General features: G+C 36.9%; 1 protein-coding gene across 1 annotated transcript in view; it reads left to right on the top strand.

Moving 5' to 3' along the window:
- Nucleotides 1–27,692, top strand: part of CNTLN (centlein) — a 189,935-nt gene that overhangs the window by 103,639 nt on the left and 58,604 nt on the right. Inside the window, 4 exon segments of the mRNA XM_048292410.1 lie at nt 10,890–10,935; nt 16,547–16,636; nt 19,453–19,636; nt 19,639–19,982. Of these exon segments, the coding sequence (XP_048148367.1) occupies nt 10,890–10,935; nt 16,547–16,636; nt 19,453–19,636; nt 19,639–19,982 (664 nt within the window).

Here is a 27,692-nt window from a genome sequence, read left to right as displayed (position 1 = left end):
ATTACCTTTTCTTTAATGCATTGGGACCTAAGTGTGCAGGTATATATGTACCTTAGCTTTGGAGCTGTGTGAGGGCTCCTGATGGTATCTTTAGAACTGCTGACAGTTAAAAATGATGAGTACTAGGATATTTTGTTCCAGCATGAAGGTATATTTTGCAGAAGCCCAGCTTATATGCAGATGGTGGGAGCATTTCTCCTATTCTAGTAACTTGATAAGTAAGCAAGTGTTACAAAGAATTTCTTGCTGATGCCTAGCTATAATCTAAAAGAAATGGGAGGTAGTTTTTTTAGTATAACTGATTCCATAGCACAGTTTTTAATATGCTACCTCTTCCTGTATTCCAAATTGGTGAGTATTAAAAAATAACTTAAAAATGGAGGAGTATTATATAATCAATAGTGTTATAATGCAGAAAATAGAGTCCAGAATATTGTAGGATACTGAAAACAGTAGATTGTGTAATTGTGGGTAAAGATCAGTACCTTGAAAAATAAATGCAATACCACCATAAGCTATTTCATATAGATTTGATCTCTCTTGATTTCTGAATATCCTTGTTTTCATACTGCCAAGTGAGACTGTGGCAATCATAGTTGGAGGATAGAAATGAAGCATTTCTACATAAAACAGAATGCTGCACACTTACTGCTCTTGATGGTGCATTTTCTGTATGTGTTACAAGTAAGAAGAATGACTTTTTTCATGAAGTTATTTGTAGCAAATCAAAGGCTTTGAGGTTATTCTCAGAATGTAAAAACACATTATTAGAATTCTGACCAGCCGTATTAGAAGATCCTGGTAGTCTTCTAGGAAATGCCAATGGATTCCTGCTAATTTAGGGTGCTGAATCCTCTTAAATCAAGGACTTAATGTCTCTTCCTTGAAGTTGGAAGTTCTTCTCTGACAACCTAGTCTAGAGCATCTAGGACTGCTGCTGCCCTGTTTCTTGTCAACAAAATCTTTAAAAATACTTTCAAGTAGATTACATCGTCAGAAGGTCAGCTTGTTTTGGAAGCAGATAAGAGAATGCTTATTGTTGACAAAGATTTACTGAAGGAATAGAATAAAATCTACCAGATATACTTACAAGCAGCATAACCTCTTTTTGCAGAAGGCTCAAGGCCATTAAGCAGTTTAAGGTGTGCATAACGCTGAAAAGCAGTACACTAGTTTCTAGGCTTTGTATGGCTTTAAGTCACTTTTTTCCCATCTGATGGGCTATCATTTAAACTTGGCAACGCTGCTAGAAAGTACAACATGTGAGTATAAATAAGAGCAAGACATTTTTTTCTGGAAGAAGTCATAAATTCTGGACTTTTTTCAGTCTGCTAGTTTTTATTACTCTTTCAACTACACTGCAAAACCGGACTTTTTTTTTTTTTTCTTTTCCTGTCTTTTCAAAAGCTGAAAAGACTGTGTGGGAGCTGAATAGTTATTTCAAAGACCATTTTCAGTTCATCTGGTAGACAGACATAAGATTAGTGTAGTCCTAAAATTAAAAATAGCAGTCATGTGTGTCACTCATAGTTACGTAACCTTCATTATTGGCAAGTTTGGTATGTTGTTACTGTAAATTTTCAGGATACATTTTCCAGTTATACAGTCTTCTTTAGCACTTTCTAAACCTTGAATGTAAACTAATCAGGACTGTAAAGACTCCTACAGTGCAATCAGAAAATATTTGACACATTTGACATGATTTGAAAATGTTTTGTATCTTTTCAGTTTAAAGAAACCAATCCATTGTGATTAAAGTAAACCTATGAAAAAAGTGCATCTAGATAAAGGCCAAGTGATAATTGAAATTTCAACATTGCAGGTTTTTAGAAGTGGCTCACTGTGTTAGCATTACCATTGCAGATTTGAGTTTAGACTTAAAGAAACATTATTAAAGTTTAACTCAGTGGTTACTTATTTTCTTTTGTTCTGAATTGCTGATACGTATTCCTAGTAATGAATCTTCTTTGCCTGACATTATTTATGTATGTGTTATTTGTGTAAATTTACAGAGACAATTCTGAACAGTTTTTGTATTACTTTGAAAACCCATTCAAATTTAGTTAGGTTTTATTTCTATTTTTTCCATAAATTTATTAATGGATAAGAGCTTATTTGCAGAATTTTGGCTTTTCAACATCCTGCAAGGTGTTGAAAAACCTACTCCCCATGTCAATAAAAAATAGTGTGTAAGTTGTCAAAATAGCTCACAGTATTTGATAAACACTTGTGCAAAGTTTGTATCTGGTATCTCTCTATTATTTTAAATTATATCCCAGGAACTTCCATTTTTTAAAGTTGAATTAAGTAATAGAATGAATACACAACAGAAATGTGAGTGAGACAGTAAAATACAGTAGTCATCTTTGTCTCTGTGAAGAGACAAAGTGTGAAGCTACGAATTTTTGAGCTGGACGTGACCAATTAACACTCACACTTAGATTGCTTTGTCTTTTCTTGTGACCTGTGTGTTTTCATTGTATTCAAATCTCATCATTCATTCTTGAATTATAGTTCAGAGGTTTATCTTCTCTGAGTCTATAGAACAAACTTCTTTCCATAGAAAAGTTTTTGTTTTTCTACTGTCATAACCATACTTTGTTTTGAGTTCTACATTGCTGTATGTATTTCAATTTAGAACTTGACTGTGTTTGTGATGTTGTATATGGTTTGCTTATCAGCACTTGGGTACCCACAGGTAGCATATTCTTCCTTTTGTACAGGGATTTCATCTTTAAATAAACTTCAGTTTCTAGTTCTTCCTCATTTCTTGCAAAATGCTTAGAAGTTTGAGGGGTTTTAATACTGTTTGGTAGACATAATTTTGAGATTGTCTTTATGAGATGCTGACAGAAATAACACAAATACAACCATGAGCAAGGAAATAAATGCAGCGTATGAGATTTATAAATCAGCATTTTTTGAGGAAAAAAAAGTTCTTTTTAAAACTGAAATTTTAAAATCTATGGTTACATGGTTGTGTTTGTGTTATTTCTGTCAAGTCAAGTTCTAAATTGAAATACATACAGCAATGTAGAACTCAAAACAAAGTCTATGGTTACCACAGTAGCAAAACATAGTAAGAAGAAGAGAACTATAAAGTACTCTGCTTCTCAACTGATAAATTGTCATTAGGAGACTTGTGAAAGGTAAACTGAAAGCAACCACCTTGTTTGATGTTACTGCTTGCCAAAGCAGACAGTTAAAGCAGACTATTTCCAAATTTTTGTAGGTTTGTGCTTCTCCTACAGTTCCTTTATATACTCATTGTTGAATTTCCCTCCTGAGAAAGAAAGTTGTGCTCAAGTACGTGTGCCACTTAATATTATAATAGGAAGTAGGAAGGTATTTAACCTCATCTGCAATATAAACTTGTAATTTATTTCACTTCATTTAGTAACTACTGGATTTATTAGAAGAAAAATATATTTGATATCTTGTACAAAAAGTTTAAAGTATACTTTTTTTTTTTTTCTTTTTTAAATCAAGCTTGTAGTAATTGTAAAATATGAAATCCATGGAAAGTCCTAAAAGAAAAAAAACTGTATAAACACAGTTAAATGGATGTTAACATAAGCCGTTTCTTGCCTAGTCTTGAAACATCATCAGCTCTCAGTGTTTCTACTGTCAAAAGATGGAGAAAACAAGTACTCATATTCACAAGTTTCATTTCAATTTCCATGCCCGAAGTCTGCAATCACCTTAGGAACAATTTAGACAGAAACTAATTTCTCACTGTTGAAATATCTTAAAAGATTCTGTCTCTCAGCCTCAGTTTGTGTGTTGGATGGTTTCAGATGAAATAAATATGGTGCCCTTTGCTCAGCACTTGCTAAATCAAAGACAAGTTTTTCAATGTTCAGAGAAATCCCCTTTTCAGTTAGGACCAAAACCTGACACATTTCTTCTTTCCATTTTTTGATGTGTTAATTGAAAGTGAACGATGCAAAAACTAATGCAGTAAATCCAGTGAGCATATGCTTAAGATAATTACAGCCAATATTAGCTTAATCTGGTAAAATAGTGTTGGAAGCTCTTGTTCACAATATCTGAAATTTGACACTGCTGTTCTGACTATAGTTCCAGTAGGTTAGTATTCTTCATTACCACATGCAGAACTTTTGCTCCTTTGAGCTGCAGGACTGGAGAGGCAATTCTTCCATCAGTAAATGAGGGAGGCATCTCATGTCACTAGAATCTGTGCAGCTGGATCACAGGTCTCTTCCTAATCTGCTTTGTGAAAGAGTTGTATGTGAATCATTTAAAAGTCTGGTGGGGCAGACATAGTTTGTCGAAGGCAATCCCACTTTTGGGTGAAAAACCGAGACATTTATCTTCAGACTTATTTTTAATTGGAGAGGGAAGGAAAATTTCAGAAAAATAAATCAGTTCTTACCTATAAAGTTGGCATATCTGTTTGAGACACTGAGAAAGATAATGCTGTAAATGAAAGACTGGAAAGCAAGTATTTCCCCCCACCTCTGCTTTTTGCCATTGTGTTCTTTCGGGATGAGTAATTTCAGTGTTGAATTATACTTCAGCAGTCTTCAGTTACCTTGAATTGCTTGGAGTCCCTTCTTTCTTTGCAAGTTCTTACTTGAACCTTCTGTGATGCTTCTTCCAAGTGATCCGGTTCACTTGTTCTTGAGGAATGTGGCAATTATAGAGCCTTTTCAAAGAGCTGTTCTCTTCAAGAAGACCACTCTTGTAATGAAAACTGCAGTGTGCTTTTGTGGTTAATTTTAGAGAGCTGAAATAAATGTGTATTTCTTACTATAATGCTTATACAGGTGCTTTTTTTTCTTTTTACAAGTTCTAGCTAGAGTAGTTTAAAGGTTTTGTTTTATTATGTTATTCTTCAGATAAAAAAAGCGTGAGCAGAAATCAGTATAGTATCTGTTTTCAAATCAGTTAAACACTTAGAAATTTGCTCAGTGCAAACATATTGGTCTTGAGCAGCCTAATATTTGCATTCAAAACTTCAAAAGTTAGTGAACAGAAGATTAGCAGGCTTCAGCTGTTAGAAATAATAAGAAACCAACAAACTAATTAGCATAGGGCGTGATAGGATAGGATGACAGTAATTGGTTCAAAAAGGGGGGCTATATCTATGTTCGCTTCCCAAGATCAAGAAAATTAAACTCAGGACGCAGATAGCAGTCCCCCCAGTGGTATGCGTCTTACCCAGTTTGGTGTAGTGTGACATGTACGATTTTCTACATATAAGAAGACATAACTACAAAGAGCATAACCCTTGAGAAAGAAGAGCTCACCAGGAGGAACTGAGTCCCTTAAATGAGACCATGGATGAAATATGAGACCTGCTTTCTAGCTGATGTAATAATGTCCTCTTGCACCAAGAATGGTCCTGCAATAAAGGAATTTTTTTAAGGATAGAAAGAAGCAGGTGTTGGTAGTGGGAAGTTTTATTTCACCCTGTCAGCATAAAATATATGCCTAACCTCTGGCAATTTTGGTACCCCTTTGCTAGGCTTAATCTATTTGGGTCAGTGTCTTTCTTGGAGGAGCCTAAAACAAGACACAACCACACATGCTGTCTCAGAAGCACGGATTAGAATCAGTTCTGTAAATTGACTGACTTGCTTATACAGCTAGCATGTTGTTAGGCTTCACCACAAAGGCATGTCACTGCTAATGTTGGTCATATTGGTTCAAAGGACATAATTTTTTTCTGCAAAGCTGCTCTAGAGCCAATTGGTCTTCCAGGATGTCCTCTTTCAAGTAATTTTTCTAACTGGGCTTTGCCTTAAGTGTGCTTCATGAAGTTCCCATCAGCCATTTTTTTCTTCCTATGAAGTGTCTGTGAACAGTGGTCCAGCCCTCCACTGAGCCCTCAGTTGCTTGCCTCAGTTTTACATCATTTGTGAACTTGCTGTGAGGCGCTCTAGCACATCTTTGAGGTTGTTAATAAAGACAGTAAACAGTACTGGCTCTATAATGCATCCCTGAGGAATGCTTATAATTGCTAGCTGCCAGTTGTAGTCCATATGACAGATCATCACCCCTCCAACCTAACAGTCCAGCCAATTTTACAGACACTTTATTTAATTTTCAATTCAGATCTCAAATCTTTGGCAATAAGGAGATGAGAGGCCATCAAGGCAGTGCCTTACTAAATTCAAGCTATACACGCTTGCCCACTTCCCCTTTATTCTTACAGCCAGTCATCTCTTACAGGTGCCGTGAGATTGGTAAAGCAAAATTTTTCCTTGGTAAGTGTATGCTGGTTGTTTTCAATCATGTTGTCTGTTAGGTGACAGGACATTATTTCCAGGATAATTTGCTCTGTAACTTTGCTAGGGAAAGAAGGAAGGCCTATATTGGGTTTATGTAGTTTTTTGTTTGGTTGGTTTGATTTAAATAATATCATTAAGAGAGTGGACCAAATCAATTGGCCTAGGGATACTCACTTTCTGGAAAGGAAGCCATATAAAAAATGAAGCAACTAGTCAAAAAATCTCCAACCCCTAAAGACTAGAGAAAGTCGTACAGAAACGTTGGTTGGAAACTGTTAGGAAAGATACTGTAGCTGAAACCTACCTGGAATACGTGCTACAGTTTAAAACAATTAAATTCAAATAGAACTAAACCATTCCCTGCCCCCAAAGAGTCTTAAGGAGCTCTCTTTAGAGACTGTGGAAGTTTTTATGGCTGTTAAAGGGAAGAGGTCAGCATTTAAAACTTAAGCTTGCATTGCTGAGAAACAGGTAGGACCAATAAATAGAGACAGGACAAATGCAGGTGGGAAGTTCAGAAGCTTAAAAAGGCTCTTGAAGAGTGGTTTGCAAAGATGCTTAAACTATTGCAGTAAAGTTTTGCTTATGCAGAGTGAAAAAGAAGACAATAAGGAAATCCATAGGTTTGCTTAATGATAACAGAGTAAAATGATACACTGGGTTTACAGGTCATAAAAGAACAATCTTTTGCTTGGTCAGTCTTTGGTATTAGATGGTCTTTAAGATGCATTTCAACCCAAACATTGCTATGATTGTATGTCTACATGCTAATGATGATTAGAAGATGCCAACAACTTGTGTATGCTTTGCAGCAGATAGATCAAAGGCGTTAGACCTGTTTGAAGTAACTGTACAGCAATTATGAGGTCAAGTAGATTAGTTACTTGTAAGTATATTGAAGTTAATATTCTTCACACACCAACTGAAGTATGAAGTTACTATAACCTCACTGTTTACAGCCACTGTGCCAGCAGACCCGCAGGTTGCCACTGTAACTCCTATCTACAGAATGGGCTCCAGAGGGAGCTGCAGACCAGTGAGCCTGACTGCTTCTGAACTTAGAAGATGGCAGTCAGTCTTTACAAAAAAGAGGGTGGAAGGGAGAAAGCAAAAAAAAACCACCAATGACCAACCAACCAACAAAAAGCACAGTAGAGGAAGATATCACTAAGCACAGATCAATACAGTTTTGTTGGGGAAGCATTAATGTGCCTCCTGTAAAGGTAAATACTGCTTCATTAACCTGCAGAATTGCAGAAGGGTGACAGTAACTATGTGGTAACAGTAATCTGATCTGTATTTTCCAATTGCCTTTGAAAAGGCTCCGCATGAAAGGTTATAAAGAAATTCTGTTGCTGTGGGATTGGAGGAAAGGTCCTTTTCGCAACTGGGAACCAGTTAAAGCAGAAGAAGCAAAGAGTAGTGCTTATGTGACACTTCCAGGGTGAAAAATTTGAATGAGACTGCAGAAACTGTTAGGCTTCTACATTTCCTTGAGTAGCATCTGCTTTTGCCTCTGTTGGAGACATAGTACTGGTGGTGGTTGGACCTGGCACCTGGCTAACCCAGTTGGGCATTTCTAACATTCATTCAAGCCAGTCATTGACTTGTATGGGTCGAATCTTGTATTGCACATTGTAATTTTTGGTTTGGACTTGACTAAAATTTTTCTGTCGTAGATATATCATAACTTCAGTTGGAGGTTATTTCATAGACAAATGAGTTTATTTGGAGGCACTTCAGTTATTCTGACTATAAACTTACACCTTTACTTACTTCATATAGTTAGTTTACTTCTGCATGTCTTTCATCAGCCTAGAGAAAAAATACATGTAGAAGTTTACTCTTAAAAATCTTGTATAGTCACCATTGTATGCTTGTCAATTAGTGTGTAAAGAGGCAGTATATATGTTCATAAACGTGTTCATTCAGATAATGTTTATGAAGTTGAAAATTAACTTGTTCAGAAGATCAAGCATGTTGATTTCAGTCTGTAATTACATAAACAATGTTTTTTCAAGGAAATATTTTGCCATTCAGTGCAAAAAACTAACATGCTGTGAAGAGTTAAGATAGTGTGAAGACAAAAGCCACTGTAGTCTTGTAATATAAATTGATGACTGAGTTTTGGAGGATGAAAGAACAGCAAAGTCAACATGTGAGTGATCCCAAAAACAGCTGGATTTCTTATGTGTCATGCAAAGCAAGTTACTTTAACTTTTCATATTTATAATTTTCTCTGTAATTCATGTTTTACAGCTCAGTCAGAGGTGCATTTAACTGATAATGTGCTTTAACATACTGTGTATACCAAAAGACGGGCTTTTAAAGTCCCTTTGTTAAATTAGCAAATATTTTGGCCAGATTTTGTTTGTGCCTTATTTCAGAGGGCAAAGTAGGATAAAGCGTAAATTTCCTGTGAAACAGGTGCTGCTGTTCAGAGTACAATAGAAATAAGTGAGAAAATTAGCTGTCCATCTTTCACAACAGAGCTAGGTTAATGTTTGTTTGTGCATGTATGTGTTTATGTTTTAAGCAAAAACTTCATATTAAATGACTGTGTGCTGTTTTGTGTGCTGTATGATCCTTGGCTGAAACAGGTGGGGATTTTATTGCTGAAATAGTGTACAACTATAGAGTTAGAGAATGTGTCAGAAAACACAAGTATAAATAAACAATTTAAATTAATGTCTTTCTTTCTAGCATTTCCCAATTTGACTTCGAAACTTTAGTACTGGTATCCTGGCAACTTTATTTGTATGTAATTTTATTAAATTGAAAAAAGAGTAATTCAATTTGTTGTGCAGACCTTAGCTGGTTGATATTACAGAATAAGCTATGGTAGTGATATAATACTCCATCAGGGCTGAAAAACAGTAGGAATGATTCTGTTAATAAATTTCTCAAATAGTTACTAGATCATAAGACATATCTTCACAAGTTTGGCTGGCAGTTTCCCCTGACACAGAGTATTTATCCACCTCTTAAAAGGCTTCTACCTCCTTGTAGCGGGTTGAGTTTGAAACCGGGCGGAAACACCAATTAAATGTAGTGGTTTTGATTCAAAATATTCATTATTTACTTATCTTCCTTCTGTGAGATAAGAATTAGGAGAAAAGCAAAGCAGGCACAAACCTTAAACAGTTGCAGTACAATGAAAGAGCTTTATTACTAACAGAATTAAAAGTAAAGAGAAAACAACAAAACAAAATTAAAGTAAATTCCCCCCCCCCCCCCTCTTTCCAGCACTTCTCTCCTTTTATCCAGCTCACACAAGGGATAACAGAACATGGGATGTTAGTCAGTGTTGCAGTTCCTGAAAAGTCTCTCTCTTATGCTTAAGGAAAAAAGGGTTTTCCTTCAGTTGCACGTGGTTCCCAAACTGCCACCAATAGCAGACCCGCCCGGAAACAAACAGTCTGCTGTGTGTAGAACATCTCTCCCATGAAGAATTTCACAGTTCTTTCACACTACAGAACATGGGCCATCACATGGGGTTATTCATCTTTTTAAGGATAAGTTATTTTGGCCTGCACACAGAGGCTTTTCTTCGCCACAAGTCTCTAACAGCCTCTCACTGCTTCTATATAGCCTGGCATAGGCACTCTTCACAAACTTCATAGGCACACGTTGATTCTCCACCCCCCCCCCCCCCATGTTCTTCAAATGGATTAAAGAGACAAACAGTTTGTGGTATTACAGTTTCTTACCACGGCATGCAAGAAGGTTTCTTTTAAGCTCCGCGCCAGAATCGCGGCACCGCCCTCTTTTCTCCCGTCGCCATGCTCAGCTCCGTCCCACGGGACTCACTTCTCTTTCTCTCTGACTCTGAAGCCGCCATGTTGAAGGGTGTTCTTGTTCAGGCTTTACGGTGGGGAAAGCCTCGCTCCCTCTGTGCTGCTGGCTGCGTGGTGTCCTCTTCAGTTCAGCACGGAGTGTGCTGGCTGCAGACAGGAGGCTCTGCCGGCTCCCGCTGGCTCCGCCGGCTCCGCATGGAGAGGAGAGGGACCCGCCTGTCCCCAGAAGCCGCGCTGGATGGGTTTAGCTGTGAGCAGTCCATGGCTGGTTTTAGCTGCCTGCGGCTCTGGGACAGTCCCCCTCAGTGACCCAGGGTCCGTGCCGCAGCGATGGGAAAGGGGGAAAGGGGCAGTGGCCCCGGCCCGGCCCAGCGGGGCCGGGAGGCTCGGAGCCCCCCCACCTTCCAGCAGGCGAGCTCCGACGAAAAGGGGAAGTCCCGCCTTTCGGTGCGGTTTAAATATGTAAATTGTGAGAAGCGTAATTGGTCTTAAAGACTGTCCATCAACTCAGGGTCAACCCAACACACTCCTACTGGTCTTCTTTTCATTTCAAACATTTTCTTGCCTAAAAAAGATTGGCTGAAACTTCTTAGTGTGTGTTACAATCAGCAGTGTCTGAATTTTGGAAATTCAGATGTTTTACACATTTTAAAAAGCTGTTGTATGAAGGTCTCCTTGTGTTTGAAGTAATGCTAAGTGTTGACAAATTAGAACTAATTCCTGGGTGTTGACAACTTTATTCCCGGTAATATGTTGGTATGGGTTTGGTTTTTTTTTTTTATGATTTTAGTGGCATCCGTGTGATTGTTCCTATTTTTTTATTTCCTCTTTGTAGACTGAATCTTGAAGAAGAATTGGATAAGATGAAAACACACCAATCTGTGAGTAAGTTCACTACACAGGAACTGTGCTTATAGCAAAAAAAGGGAAAGTACAGTATTTTATATGTTTATGTGTCGTTGTAGTGGCTTAAGCCTGGCTAGATGCCAGGCATGTACCAAAGCCTCTCTATCACTTTCCTCCACAGCTGGACAGGGGAGAGAAAATATAATGAAGGGTTCATGAGTTGAAATAAGGACAGAAAGAGATTACTCACCAAGTACTGTCATGTGCAAAACAGACTCAGCTTCAGGGTGTTAATTGAATTGCTAAAAAATCAAAGGATAATGAGAAGGAAAAACAAATATTAAAAACACCTTCCTCCCACCTCTCCCTCTTCCCTGCTCAACCTTCTCCCCCCCAGCAGTGTGTGGAGACAGGGAATGGGGGTTACGGTCTGTTCATCACATGTTGTTTCTCCCACTGCTCAGGAAGGGGAGTCCTTCCCCTTCTCCAGTGTGGGGTCCCTCCCATGGGAGACAGTTCTCCATGAACATCTCCAATGTGAGCCCATCCCATGGGCATCAGTCCTCCCCAGACTGCTCCAACGTGGGTCACTCTTCCATGAGCTGCAGTCCTTCAAGGACAGGCTGCTCCAGTGTAGGTCCCCCATGGGGTCGCAAGTCCTTCCAGGAAACCTGCTCCAGCATGGGCTCCTCTCTCCACAGGTCTGCAGGTCCCTGCCAGGAGCCTGCTGCAGCACAGACCTCCCATGGGGTCACAGCCTCCTCTCAGGCATCCACCTGCTCCAGTGTGGGGCTCCTCTGTGGGCTGCAGGTGGATCTTTACATTCATGGATCCTCCATCCATGGGCTGCAGGGGCACAGCTGTTTCACCATGGTCTGCACCATGGGCTGCAGGGGAATCCCAGCTCCAGCACCTGGAGCACCTCCTGTCCCTCCTTCTGCTCTGACCTTGGTGTCTGCAGAGTTGTTCCTCTCACATATTCTCACCCTGCTCCTCTCTGGCCACAATTACATCTGCACAATCATTTTTTTCCTTCCTAAATATGTTACTGTGTTAACTGTCAACTCTGATTGGCCTTGGTCAGCAGTGGGTCCATCTTGTAGCTGCCAGGGATTGACTTTGCTGGACATGGAGGAAGCTTCTGGCAGCTTCTCACAGAAGCCACTTCTGTAGGCCCTCCCACCACCAAAACCTGGCCACTCAAACCCAGTACAGTAGTCTGTCAGAATACTAATTATTTATATAAGGTTATTTTCTCTCCAAAGATGATTGCTTTTTCTTCAATGTGCATTTTGTAACCATAAGGCCATACATATGATTTGAAAGTATGGTTGCCCATTAGTTCTCCACATATCTATTAGTTCAATGACAATTTATATGAATATATACACACTAATACATTTGCAACTAATGTATGAAATACAGTGTATAGAAATTTTATGCTTATTCAGACTTCGGTTTTAATACTAGTCTAACAAAGCATGTGAATTTGAAAGTAAATCAAAATGGTGAAATTGTAAGAATTGATCATGAATATCTTCTTCTATATCTTTATAATCTTTACCATAGATAATGGTTTTATGAAGATGAGTCTTTGTCAGTCAGATAGGTAATATATTGCCACCGCCTCTCAATCACTCCTCTGATTCTTGGTATTATTAGCTGTCCCTGAATGGTCTGGGAGAAACATTCAAGAATGCATAATTACAGTCCAGCTGGGTATTACATCTGTGGTGAATTCTTTATGCACAGTATTGTGCAAAGGTAGTATGTAGGAGACTTGGAGAAATACTCTACACATTCTTAGCAATAAAGCCTTACCATTATTTACTGCAGTTTTCTGCTGGTGGCTGTTTTCTCTTCTTTGTGATAATGTTGATCACTTGAACGAAAAAATAAAGTTATTTTCCTTTATTTTAAAATTCTATCTTTAAAATTAAGTGGAAATATCAGATCTCCAGAATTGCCAGTTCTTGACATTCTTAGTGCTTTAGCAATTAGTATTTTCTTCCTTCTTTTTTCATTCTCTTTTCAGGTTAACATATCCTCTTTTAAAAGTGTGCGGGTAGATGCACTTTTCTGGTTTGGTAATTAGTATAACGATTAGCATTTCTTTTTTTGGGACTGAAAAAAATGTTTAAGCTCCTAGTGAAGCATTCTAGGCAAATTTTATTTACCTTTTCCAGTCTTTGTTATGGGTGTCATATAAATGAAATGTCTGGTAAGATTAAAGTCCAAAGATATGTATTAAGCACTGAAGACTGAGATGATTCTTGCCGTTTCCATATTTTGCCAGTTGAAATGTAAAAAAACAGTTGCTCACAAGGTCTCTAAAAAGTAATTTCCTTATTCCATTTGCAAATCGAAGGGCACTGCAGTGTCGTGATGCATGTATTGTTTGAGATTTTCTAGAAGGTTGCACCATAATGACTGAAGCTGGATGTCCATCTTTGAGCATAAATGAGTGTATGTTATGAGTCCTTGCTCATGCGCTAAGAAAGTGCATACACCCTCTGCCTTAAAAAGTGTGTTAAATGCCTTCTTCCTAGATAAAAATACACCCTCATGTCTATTACCAGTAATTTGCTGAGAGTCCAAATTTGATGTGGTCTAAATACACTTTGTTCGTAATTTTAGTATGTTGTCTTTCATAAAAGAAAATCTGATGCCAATTTCCTCATTTTATTAATTAGGTTGGAGTTCACTTTCACCTTAGCAGATACCTGTTTTCATCAGGCATTCTAATATCAAGGGATAAAATCTGTAAAAAAAGACTGAGCTTTCCTATATTAAAATTGTCTTTATTGGATATCAGCTGTGTTTGTCAGGAAGAAGTAACAAATAGTTATGTTGTTCTTCCGTATAATTTTTCAAATCTTGTTGGTCAAAGATGAAGTGGGTCAAGGGAAAAGGAAACTGTTCCTGCCATTCCCAATTTCTTTCCATTCTTATTCTGTTGTCCAGTTATTTTCTTGTAGTCATCAAATCCAAATTCATTGTTCATGCTATTCATGTCATTATTTGTTCATGAAGGTAAAGAATATGTTGGCAGGTAGTCACGGTATTTCCTCCAAAAGCAGGATAGTGGATCCATAAAATCCTATTCAGAAAAATAGCAAATGCCTTCCTAAAAAGCAGTAAACTGTTGGCCTGCTATTTCTTCAATGAGACAGTTTGAAGGCTTCTTTCATTATGAGACTTCTGAATTTACTGCGTCCTCAGTGCATATGTGGGAGTGGCATTCCCTTCTGGTCTTCACCCTGGTGTTTCCCACCAGAAGTTTCTTTCCACCCAGTAGCATGGGTAGCTACCACTGGAGTCAGTAACACAGTGGCTTTGTGAACCATAACACCTTTTGTCTGTCAGGGAAATCCTTCACCTGGTGTGTACTACAGGAAAAAATGTCATTCCTTTGATTGTTTATATAGGTTCTTCGTAGGTGACTATAACGGAGCTCTATCGTGTTTTTTTAAATGGGTGTTTTTTTCTCTGTGTAAGCAGGCTTTCTGCAAATACTAATAGTGAGCTATAGTTTCATAGTTCAAGTACCATTTTGGCAGCAGGGTTGAATTAACTCATCATCAGATTTGGTGACTATTAATTAGGAATTAAGTTTTATGTTCTAAAGCTGACAGTTATCTATGTTTTCTCAGTGGGATGTAAGTGTCCTTATGTAAGACCATGGTAATTTGATGACTGAAGATAGTGGGGTTTATGACTTGTGGGTATATTCCTTGAGGGAGAAGATGTTGTTTTTTTATGTAGAAGTATGACAGGTAGAGCATGTCTTGCTGAGTAGACTGATATGATGTATCTTTCTGCTGTCCTAGACAGACAGTTAAAGGCAACGCTGTTCACTGCCTCCCTAACCAATTCCTATGAACAATTACATAACAATTAGAAGGGAGAAGGGAAGAAGGGGCTTGAATGGGCCATATATTTTCTGCTCAGTAGAAAGGGTTATGTTTCAGTGACCTTTGGCTATACTTCAGTTATGTTGCTTGTGTCTTCTTTGATAATACTGAACATGTATAGTCTTTTCTATCCATTTTGCAGTAGTATTCTTTATTATCTGCATATAATATGTTTATTTATAGAGTTTTAAATTGCATTTTAATACAACCACATAATAAACATAACACCTTGTGTGCTTTGATCAGTTTCTTTGACTATGGGAAATAATTCTTCTTTTCAGTGGAGTACAGTAAATGCTGATATAAAAGCTACAACAGGCATTCAAATGAGTGAATATTTAGAAAAAGATGAAAAGCATGTTCATATTATCTTTGTGTGTTACTTAAAGAATGTTCTAAATGTATGCAGTACCACTGTGCTGGGGGACCGTAGTCTGAAGTAACATGGGAACTAACATATTAATATCAAGGTAAAGGTACATATTCCCCAGATGCATAGTTTTACCTTTTTCAGCTTTTATTATCTTTAGAATAGTGTTCCATTTATTTCATGAATACAGAAGTATTAATTGGCCATGACATGTTCCAAAGACAAAAGAAAGGTCTAATTCACTCTAACAAACTTGTTAGTCACTGTTTATATCAAGAGGATTGTGAATCTACAGAGAGTAACACTGTTTTCTTCTACACTTGCTTTGTTTATAAATCAAAAGTTTTTAAGTGACCTGCAGTGTCTGCTTGTAGTTTGAAATATTACTTCTAAAGCAGACCTCCACCATGTAGCACAGATATTTATCCCTTAAGATTAATTCTTTAAGTTAATTTGGGGGAAAGAAGGACCAAAAAAGAAATACTAATATTGTGGTGCTTTTAGAGTATTGGTCTGTAATGCGGTATTTCATATTCTAAGGTGAAATCCTTCTGAGGTATGTAATTGCTCATTTCTGTGAGCAGTGGGCGATTTGTGAATGCTAAGGCTCTTGACTAAAATCTAAACAGAATATGGTTTACTTCTGATTGAGCATATGTATTGGTACTTCTAAACATTTTTTTTATGGATAAGTCTAATTTTTAACTTGGGATTTTTGGTATCTCAAATGTATAGCTGTCTCTGACAGTGATGCTTAGATTTGTATTAGCTATCATTAGTTGTATCAATTTCTAATTGTTATGATTTCACAGTATTTCAGTTGAATGATTTGTGTGATTTATCTAGTGAAGTACATGATCTTTAACTTAACAAAAACCAGGGTTTAAAGTTTTCATCCATCGTAATTCAGTTACTGTTTGCTTTGTTCAACAATCACTCTGATCCTCCTAGCAGGGGACAAGACCTAGAGAACAAAACTGATAGTGACTGTGTAGATAAAAAGGCAATGAATTCTGCTTTTAAGGCATAGAGGGAATAGTCTGTAAAAGAATAAAAATTGGAATGAAAGTAGAGTGTCTTTAACCTGCAGATCTATTGTACCTTTGAAAAGCTTGTACTCTGAAAAAAACATACTGTGATGCTACAGAGATTCATAATTATGTGACAGAACACTTTGAAGTGAGGTCATTTTAGAAACTGACCAAAAGGCTTGTCAAGAAGATAGACCACATTATAAATAATTACAGAAATAAAGAATGCATTTCCTTAAAATGTCTATGGATTGTTTTAATGAAATACTAGGTGTCAGAATGTATTTTATTTATTATATGATAGTGATGTGTTATTTACTTTCTGATATAGCCAGTTTTTAAACTTAGTGAAGATGATGAGGTCAAGAGTAATACTGCAAAGAGGTATATGGGAGAAGTTTCACGTGAAATGTCACAGAAGGTAAGATGCTAACCCTAGCAAACAGATCTAAATTTTAACAAAAGAATTATTTATATATATATATGTATATGTCAGTACTCATGAATTTTAGCCATTGTTTTCCTACCTAATTTAAAAATGTGGCTTTCCTGAATTTTGCTCAGAAATTAATTCTAGGGAAATAGCTGTGAATGTGTCTTGTATGATAAACATAGGTAATGTCATAGAAAATTAAAAGAGTGTTTAGGGGCATAATGTTAAAAGCTAAGAAATTACCTAAATTGTAAATAGCATACACTTAGCATTTTTCCCCTGAACTTCGGGAACCCTAATTTTTTTGGCTGGGTGTTTAACTTTAGATTATATCTGGTGTTAATCTCCATAGAGCTCTTCTACAGAATAGAATTGATGCATAATAGTAATAATCCACCTTTTGTTGTATTTAAATTTTAGCCCAATGTTGCATATGCAAATATTTTCTACATATGTGGGTCTACCACTCTTTTTACAATATAGTACTATACACATGTAGTGTTCTTTAGCTTAACAACTATAGTAAGTATTTTATCTTTATTGCTTTTCATTCTACAGGTTTTGCCTCATGCAGTAACGAGATATTCTTAACTAGTTGTTATTTGTATTGATATTTGTAATATACACAAGTAGTTTAGTATGTTAACAGGTGTTCACTTAAGAGGGCTCACTTGTATTTTACCATATGTTTTGTTTGCTTGCAAAGAAAAGGCGTCCTTCAAACAGTATCATGCCTTTTGTTTGTCATTTTGCAAAACTATTTGTTTAATTACTTATAAATCTTTAAAAGCATGCTTAAATTGAATAAACACAAATCTATAACTTTGAATGTCAGTTCAGGTATGTCTATTTATTTTTTATCTGTGAATTAACTTGTAGGAAGTATGGTAATTTACAGCAGATGATGTGATTGCGTATACTTGTAACACTTGCCATATGGTCAGGCAATGAAGGCTGTCATCTCGTTATTACTGAATGACAAACATCATGTTAAAATAATAACACACAGAATAGGAAGTGCTCACATTCATTTATCTTAAGGTAGAGTGAGTAATTGAAATAATATGAATGCTACCATCTGAAATGTCACACAGTTTATGCTTGCTTATCATCTATATTTCAGAACTATAATTTTGTTTGCCAGGTACTACATAATTTTTATCTCTATGGATATACAGAGTTATGATGGTACCTTAGGGATAGGTGTAGAAGCTATTCATTGTTCATTTCCTTCCAGCTGTCATACATGACTTTAAGTGCTACTGAGTGCAAAAGGTTGCTTTAAAGAACTGAGAAAATCTCAATTTAGGAAGGGGATTGAAGAAAGATATTGGCCTAACACGTTGTCATTGGGGTAGAAAGTGCAAACTGTGATTCTAATCGTAACCCTTTGTTTCACTAAAGCATTTGAAAAAAAAATCCCTTTTATTTCTAATTTCACCCGATAACTTAATGTAGCTATAATGCATTGTCTCTTCATATTAAAGATTTCCTATCAAACTCACAAATTCATTATCCAATTCACAAATATATATGAAGTTTGATCAGCTCTTGTCCTAATTTTCCATGTACATCAAGAGCTCTCATTTATTTGAATTATGTCTGTAGTACCCACTTTGTAAAACATTTCATAAATCTTCAAATCATTTAAAAGCATTGGCAAAATGTCCTTGTAAAAACCTGTAAGTAAAATCTTGCAGCAATAGTATGGTTTCAATATTTTAAGTGTCAAAGATAGTTTTGACATTTTGTATTGCTACAAAGTGTGGGAACTGGCCAGTATTTTACAAGGTTAGGAGTTCAAGTTAGCCATACACATGCTAGTATAGCTCCTGGAAAATCAGCCTTTCCTAACCATGTACAGAGAAATCTAGAACCCCTGACACTTAGCTTAGTGAAAGAGTGAAAGGGGTTGCGCTTGTACAAAAGCAACCAAAAAGATTTGTGCCAAGTATTGGAGTAAGTGGTTACTGAGCACAAGATTTGCTCTGATGCTCTTTTCAAGCTTCTGAGGAAATCTCTTAGACTAAATAATCACTTGAGTATCCACTAAAATTAAAATTGCCCCTTATTTCTGGAAATTGTCTTTTATGTGGATATTCCAGAACATCCTAGAGAATCAGTTTATTGTTAATGGACTTCAATATGCATAAACCTCAAAGGACTTTACAAGCAAAAAAGGTAAAATGCTTCTTCAAAATTTACATGATAAACTTGTAAAATTAGTCTCTTAATTGAAACATGATAGATTTTCCCTTCTAGTGAATAGAAAACACATACTAGCTTCCATATTTTTTAGGTGTTGAATTTCTAATATATTTTTCTAGGATTTTTTTGGGGTTTTTTGAAACATCAAATTAATATTTTATTTCTGTATTTATGACACTTGAAAGAACTTGTTGATTCAAAGAACTAGTGCAAAATTGTCCATATTTCAAAGTAGTAATCCTTCTGAAAATTTTTTTTTTTTTTTAATTCAATTAGTATGTATAACCAAATCAGTAATGGGCTCAAGATGCATCAGGAAGATTCATTAGCATGGGATACTTAAACTTCTGTGTCACTTTGCCTGGAATTCTAACTTCTTTTACCATCTGCCCTTTGTTCAACAGCTGTATTATTGCGTCTAAAATGTTTTCATCTGTACTATGTTAAAATTATTTTTAAATGAAGGACTATAGATAGCTTTTGTCCTTGCTCTTCATGTAATATTATTGTCATATAGTAAATATATCTGAAAACATAGTTTGGCATTTTTACAGGACAGGTTGAAATATTGTGAATGCTAAAATTGCTTTTGTTAGGTACAACAATTAGAAAGAAGATTCAAAGCTACGGAAGGGGAATTAAAGAAACAGAAAGAAGTAAATAAAGACTTACTGAATGAGAAAATTTATTTGAAAGAATCTTTAAAGGTGCAAAAGGAAGATGGAGACACAAGAAAAAGAGAGCTGGAAATACTACTTAAGAGGATTTGTGAAATAAAAAAGAAAAAGCAGAACTTCAGTTAGTGATTGATGAGAAGGAAAAAGAAGCTGCCTCTTTGAAGAGGCAAGTGACAGAAGCTAACAGGTTGAGAAATGAAAGTGAAGATTTGCTGAGTCAAGTGCAGGAGCAGAAGTGTTTGCCGGATAAAGCCAAAGCAGTGGCAATCTCTGGGCAATGTAATTGCAAGATAACAGGCACCAAGGTTAAATTAAAAACAGCCAAGAAAAAGAGCTCTTTGGGACATCATGGAGCTTTACTCAAACAGTCCATCAAGGTTATGAGTAATGTATTTGAGAACTTCAGTAAGGACGGCTGGGAGGATGTGAGTGAAAGCAGGTACGGCTCTCATTAACTTAGCCCTGTAGAGGGGACACTGTGCATATGTAAAGCACTAGCAAATGGAGATTGAATTTCAACTACTGTTGATTTGGTATTCAAAAAAAATACTGTCAGATCCTTTGAAATATCTTGGGAGGTCTTGTTCTGAGCTTATTGACTGAAATTTGCATGCGAAATTAGCCACAACTGCATGAGTATTTGAATAGGTGCCAGGAAACCCAAAAGAAGGCAATGCTTGATTTCTTCTAGTGATGCTATTTTCATGCAGTCATGAGGCTTGAAATTGACAGTTTGGCAGGTTGATTTAATTTGCTGGCCCTTTGCATATTCACCACTGACAGCTAAGGATTCCCAGGCAAGCCTACTAAGTCAGTTTAGTTATCTTGTGACATGCCGACCCGGGAGGAGAAACATTTTTTCCCCTTAATTTAGTTAGATAAATTTTGAATGACCCATTTCAGCTTGCTAGCAGATGTCTACAAGCTGTTTAACATCCTTTAAATTAAGAACCATCCACACTAATTATTTCATGTATGTTTTATGCAGTCATTGTACCAACTTTAATTGAATGATGGTTAAAAAGTCAGTTCTTTAAAGGTAATGGTTACCACATACAATCTCAGTCATGAATCAAAAGGCTCTCTGAAAATTCCACTGGCAAGCTTCATAAACATAGAGAATTTTTGCTTCTCCGTATTACGTTCCCATATACTTGAGGAGGCAGCAGTTAGCGGCTAGGTAAATGGTTATCACACCTTGTCTTCCAAGGCTTCGTTCTAAGAGACAAGCAAAGAAATTTCTCAAGCCTGTATGTATCCAAAATACAGGAAACATGGGAGAAGAGTAAAGAAAATGGAATTTCTTCATAGACTTTATACTGGCTTTATATGTCATATGGAGCAAATCAATGTGAAGCTCTTCTACTGCTTCTCCCCATGCAAAATAGAGGGTTCCTGAACACAGTGTCTCGAGAGAGAAAACAAATTAAGAACTGTGTTATTTGTCAGTTGTTATCATTATTGGTTTTTGGTTGGTTTTATGTATAATTAAATATTGCAGATCTGATTTTAATAGAAAACATACCTGTTTGCACATATGGAAACATGTATGCATGTTGTAATTAGTGAGTATTTAATTTGCTATGTTGTTCTCTTTAAGAACAAAATTGAGCAAGCACGTTGTCATTCCACTTTAAGTTTGAAATGAAAAGTAATTGCATAGCTTCACTTGTGGCTAGCCATAAATACTACCTTTAATAATTATACAAATGTTGGGTTAGGGAATTCTTGTCGTAGAACAGTGAATATTTCTGAAAGTGAACTCTCAAGGTGTCATTCTCATCAAGTTAGGGAAATATCTTCATTTTGTTTCCCCTTCTGCTTATTAATAAATACCATTCTTTATCACTAGTACCTGTCTCTGAGTTTCTAAATGCAAGCCTTCCATTTTCTAAGTAGAACATTCCTTGAAAGCAGGTGGGGGAAATGTGTGTATAGTTAGAAATATCTCAGTGGTACTGCAGCACCTTTAAACCATTGCATTGATTTCTGTTCTCATCAGTCAATAATACATACCAGTGTGACAGGACAGGTTATGGAAAGTATAAACATGTTTATGTGTGAATTCTTTTTGTCAGTTTGAGGGCTTTTCTCTGCTTAAATAGACTGCATCTCTAAACCATTGATTTTTATGATGGTGTAACTTAATTTGAACTCAGTTATGCTATTTTAAATACCTTGGTTTAAAAAGTAACAAATCAAAATAGACTTCTGTCAAGGGATTCCTTCACAAATCTGCTCAAACAAATGATGATAAATACCCGCTGATGTTATAGAAAAGAATATATCCAAGACTTCATGTTTTAAGGCAGACTTCTCTACCTTAATGTAATGATAATGTGGGATAAGGCAGTGAAAAACTGGAAATTAGGAGCACATTGAGTGCAATTCTAAGGAAAAATTTGAAAAAGATTTAAAGTTTCAGGTCCAGTTTCTCTGCACAGCGTGCAATCTCAGCGAAAGGATTAACAAGTTTACAGAATTTAAAAGCACTGCAAAGGGGTGCTAAATAAGCTTCCTCTGAAGTGTACTTTCTGAGTTTGTCTCAGTCAACACTACAAATAAAGCTCAATTGAAAAAAAGTGTTCTTAAGTATTGTGGATTTACTTGTTTTATTATAAAATGTGAAAGTGAAGGAAAGTAGAAATTTAGTAGTTTACAAGCCGTTCACAGACTAGAAATACAATCAAGTATTTTTTCATTTTTTCCACTTCTGTGGATTGTCACAAAAGCTGTCCTTTAAGAAGCAGCTGAAGTCTCAGGCCTCCCTGCATTGTAGCGAGATTGCGTTTGACAGAGTAGAACTTGAAAAAAACATTTCAGAGATAGATTTTTTTCTTCATTGTATTTGTAAAATGTGTTGAATAAGTCACTTTACTGTTTGGATTTTATATTAGTTTCCCTTCTTTCTTGCATGTGTTTATTTCTGTGTGCTTATGCATTGACTGTGGAACATTTAATATTTAGCTTGATTTGTTTTGTTTCCGGCATGGGCTACTTTAGTGACTCTGAAATACCAACTTCTGAAAGTTTGGAAACAGTGATTATGAAGTCAGTGCAAGACATTGATCCACTGCCAGACAGAAGTAAACAAGAAGAAAAAAAGCCCTGCAATGTGGTTCATTTAGAAGTCAAAAATGAGCAATATAATAAAAAGGTATATAATAGAATTTGTTTTGTTCTCCTGGGTGGAGTTTTGTAGTTTAATATTAGCACTGCTGTTCTACTCTTAATTAATTTGACTCTTGATATTAAAGTGAAAGCCTGCTTCCAGATATTCAGTGGGTGGATGCATTATATTTTAGAATATTTTCTGAACAATAAGTCTGCTGTTGTGGATTAACCCTGGCTGGATGCCAGGCATCCACCAAAGCCTCTCGTTCACTCCCTTCCACAGCTGGACAGGGGAGAGAAAATATAATGAAGGGTTCATGGCTTGAGATAGGGATAGAGGGAGATCACTCATCAAATACTGTCATGGGCAAAACAAATTTGAATTAGAGATATAAATTTAATTTTTTACTAACAGCCGGATAATGAGAAATAAAATAAGACCTTAAAAACACCTTATTCCCACCCCCCCCTCCTTCCCTGCTCAACCTTCTCCCCCCCAGCAGTGTGTGGAGACAGGGAATGGGGGTTACGGTCTGTTCATCACATGTTGTTTCTCCCACTGCTCAGGAAGGGGAGTCCTTCCCCTTCTCCAGTGTGGGGTCCCTCCCATGGGAGACAGTTCTCCATGAACATCTCCAATGTGAGCCCATCCCATGGGCATCAGTCCTCCCCAGACTGCTCCAACGTGGGTCACTCTTCCATGAGCTGCAGTCCTTCAAGGACAGGCTGCTCCAGTGTAGGTCCCCCATGGGGTCGCAAGTCCTTCCAGGAAACCTGCTCCAGCATGGGCTCCTCTCTCCACAGGTCTGCAGGTCCCTGCCAGGGGCCTGCTGCAGCACAGACCTCCCATGGGGTCACAGCCTCCTCTCAGGCATCCACCTGCTCCAGTGTGGGGCTCCTCTGTGGGCTGCAGGTGGATCTTTACATTCATGGATCCTCCATCCATGGGCTGCAGGGGCACAGCTGTTTCACCATGGTCTGCACCATGGGCTGCAGGGGAATCCCAGCTCCAGTACCTGGAGCACCTCCTGTCCCTCCTTCTGCTCTGACCTTGGTGTCTGCAGAGTTGTTCCTCTCACATATTCTCACCCTGCTCTTCTCTGGCCACAATTACATCTGCACAATCATTTTTTTCCTTCCTAAATATGTTATCACAGAGATGCTATCATTTTTAATTGGCGCAGTCTTGGCTAGTTGCAGGTCTGGCTAGAGCTGGCTGGCATTGACTTTGCTGGACATGGAAGAAGCTTCTGACAGCTTTTCACGTAAGCTAACTTTTTTCCCACTACCAAAACCTGGCCATACAAACCAAATATATCTGTAAAAGTATTTGGAGCGTATTTGGATGATTAAAAAATGTAAAGCTGCTGTAGGCTAGTGGTGCTGTCTCACAATGCAGACAAAGAATGCCACAGACATCACGTTAAACTTTCTCTCAGTCAGAAGAGCTATACAGAACAGGCTGACCTAACCCATAACAGGGAGACAGCAACACCCCTCTCTCCCTCCCTTCTAGCCAAATGGTGTGCTGACTAATCAAGCATAAACATCTCTCAGTTCGTTTGTTGTGCACTGGACGAATTGTTCCATCTTAGAAAGATACTTTTGACTCTCTCTGTGTCCAGGAGATTCTGTCTTGAGAAAAGTATGATTTTAGCCTCTTCTTAGCCTATTTAAATTCATTGTCTGGGATTTGAACTGGTTGTCTCATTGCTAACATCTATGTGCTGTTTTCTCAGAGAAGAGGGCCAGCTGGTTTTGTCCCAGGTCTTTAGAGGCTCCATACAATCTGTAACAGATGACTCATTCTTGGACTTTTTAACAGTGTCTAATACTTTTTCCCTCCTGTGTTTGTCCAAATAAATCACTTCACAGAATTTAAAACATAAGCGATATTATTATTTCTTAGTTCAAGAAATAGAATACTGAAACGCCGAAGAGCTTGCTGCTTTTAGATAACTAGTTTGAAATTCAGTATTTTGAATACTTAAATATATAATACTGAATATAGCAGAGTATGAAAAAAAATTGTGTTTTCTTAGTTTCCAAAATTTTAAAGCAAATGCAAACTCTCTGGTCTCGTTAAATATACTTGATTGTGTTATTTAATCAATACTTTTTGGTCAGAAAAACTGAAAAAAGGGAAAATTCTTATGCAACCCTTTGTTGGTAACAATACATAGTATGAGTAGGTGTACATGATATATGTGAAAATCTGACCAAGTGTGCTACTCCTGTTAATCTCCTGCGGCTCCTGAGTGAGGACATACAAGGCAGGGAATCCAGGAGACTGTCCTCTCTTATTGGTAGTGTAGCACATCCATTACGATTCCTGTAGGGCGTGTATTTACTCTCTGCTCCTAGTGGAGAAGATAGATATATTCTGATTACATCTGTAACAGACTGGTGGAATTGAAGCATACACAGGAAGCGTCTGGAGAGCCCTAAGCGTTAAATATGCTTCAGCAGAAGTCCCCTATTGCAGGAAAAGCACCTGAAAACATGGTTTATGAGTGTGGAAGATATTATTGCATAAACATTTAGTATTAATAGTTAGGAACACCAATTTTAACAGAATTCTTAAATCCATCCAGAGGATTTAAGGACCCTACTGCTGAGTCACAGTATTCTCATACAAAGAGAGGCTGAAGAAATCTCCTAAGTCTTGAGCTGTGCGAGGGGTTGGAGATGAGATAATTTATGACACAAGGACTTGGTCAGTTTTTCCCCATGTGGTATGAATATATAATACCCTGTGCACTATCAGCAGAGTTACGGGCACACTCTTACAATCATACATTTATTAAGAGCTGTGGCCTAGAGTGGAGATCTCCATCTTTTTGCTGCAGGTGTGGATTGTTTGCTCGTCATCTGCTGAGAGCTCAGTTCTTGGTCTTTCAAATTGTGTGGTGATTGTACAAATCTAGAATTCATTAATGAGTTATCCTGCAATGTCAGTAGTTTGTTCAGTGCAGCTAGTAGAGAATGTGTTGCTCTTTACTCTTCTGAATTTGCGTAGCAGCTATTTTAGATATGAATATTCCCAGGAATATGTTGCATGATATGACATAGAAATTGCAATCTGAAGACTTTAAAAATTAGATAAATGCTGCAGAATTCCTGATCAAAAGTGGTTAAAAATACACTGAGCATTTAATACCCAGGAAATTAGTACTTTGATTTTAGACTATGCCAAACTCTGGCCATTTTTATTTTATGTATTGCAAACAACATTTTTCTTCAGTTTCTGCTTCTGTCATTGAACATTTGGTAGGTTCTAGAAACAGCTGGTTTTTCAAATAGCATATTTAAAAGGCACTCAGCAGACTTCTGTTAAACCCCGGTCAAACACAGGGATCTTCTCTTGCATGTTCATATAGATGTATGCATCTTCTAGTTACAGCTCAGTGTCTAATCTGGTCTTCCTCTTTTTGAACTAATGAGACTGCTATTCCTTTTTAGTTTCACTTAAATATCTTGAAGAATAGGATGCTATAGACTTTCAAGTAATACAGACCATCTTTTTTCCCTACTAGTAAATTCATGCTTTATCTAAGCAAGTAAAGTATGTATTAACAGATACTTCATTTTTCTCTGAGATTATTTGGAAAAGGCCATGAATCACCTATAACCATTCATTATTTCTTTTACATTTGATGTGAAAGGCAGAAATTTTTACTCTTTTTTGGATGATGTTGTAAGAATGATTTTCAAATTAAAATTAATTGGAATTTATGTATTATTTGAAGTAATTTTTGTTCTTTCAATTCAAACTGCAAAAACTTGCACTATTGTGGCTGGTGTGCCACAATGAAGAGTGGCTTGCTTTTTACTTCTGGTTTTTATTTGTGCCATTAACAGATTAAAAACCTAGAAAAATTACATTCCAAGAGGAGGATCTGCTCTCCCATACCATCTTATCCATCAATTCTAAGCAAAGATATGAATATTATATATTTCATAAGTAAGATTGATAAAGCATTCCTGCCTACTAAAACCTCTTCAATATTACACCAACCCACTGATATGCTGTTGCAAGATTTGCTTGTTTGAATTTGTATGTGTATTTTCAAATATTTAGCTCATCATTTTAAGGTGGAATTCGCATATAAGTGACTGTCAAACAGCATCTTTTCACGCAGTTAAAGTAAGTTTTTACTAAGTCCCACCTAGTGAATCTACTGACTGATATGAGGTGTTTTATTACCTTTTGTTCATGTTTGCCCCTTGTAGCCAACACAGCCAATGCAACAAATTAAATGTATTTTGTAACAAGACACTGAAGCCTTTATTTTTGGTAATATTGATCAGAAACTCAAGACACATATAACTTCCAAGTCTGTATTGATTTTGTAGTGTTGGCACTTCAGAAAAAGCACAACGTGGAGTGCCTACAGGTTGACTGTTTTTATACATTTTATGTTTTTATAGGTCAACTGTTAATTTACCAGTTTGCTTACTGAGAAATATTTTAGAAATTTGTGAAGGGCCAAAAAAAAATCATAAATCATGTTCCTTATGATGATTTTGTCCATTTAGTAACATGCCATTTTATGTTCAGTGAACAGAGCAAAAGGGAGAAATACCACTGTCCAGAAACCAGCCTACTCTGTTGCTCTTCTGCAGGAAAAAATTAAATCACTGCAGAAGCAGATAGCTGTTTTACAGAGTGAAAAAAAGTCAGCAGTGGCTTCCATGAAAAAGATTAAAGAAACCAATGAAAAGTTAACAAATCAGCTACATTTGGCTGATCAGACACTTCACACTAGTAAACTGACCATAGAGGTAAAGTACTTTTCATTATAGTGTCTTACAATGTTCACCTTAATGCTATTGCAGTTCTGTGAATTTTTGGTAACACTAATTTCTGGATTTTAATTTATTATTGTCAAAATTATGAAATATTTTATATTACCATGCTTTATGTGAGCCAGTTATTATGTACAAATGATACTGAGGTTAGTGTGTTGACCCCATTCATTTATCCTTCCGTAAATGGCCTTCATGCTGATATTTTACATGTGTTCAAATGAGTAAGGTAAGTT

The sequence above is a fragment of the Corvus hawaiiensis genome, chromosome Z (assembly GCF_020740725.1).
Source record: "Corvus hawaiiensis isolate bCorHaw1 chromosome Z, bCorHaw1.pri.cur, whole genome shotgun sequence".
NCBI lineage: Eukaryota > Metazoa > Chordata > Aves > Passeriformes > Corvidae > Corvus > Corvus hawaiiensis.
This window is presented reverse-complemented; position numbering and strand designations above follow the sequence as displayed.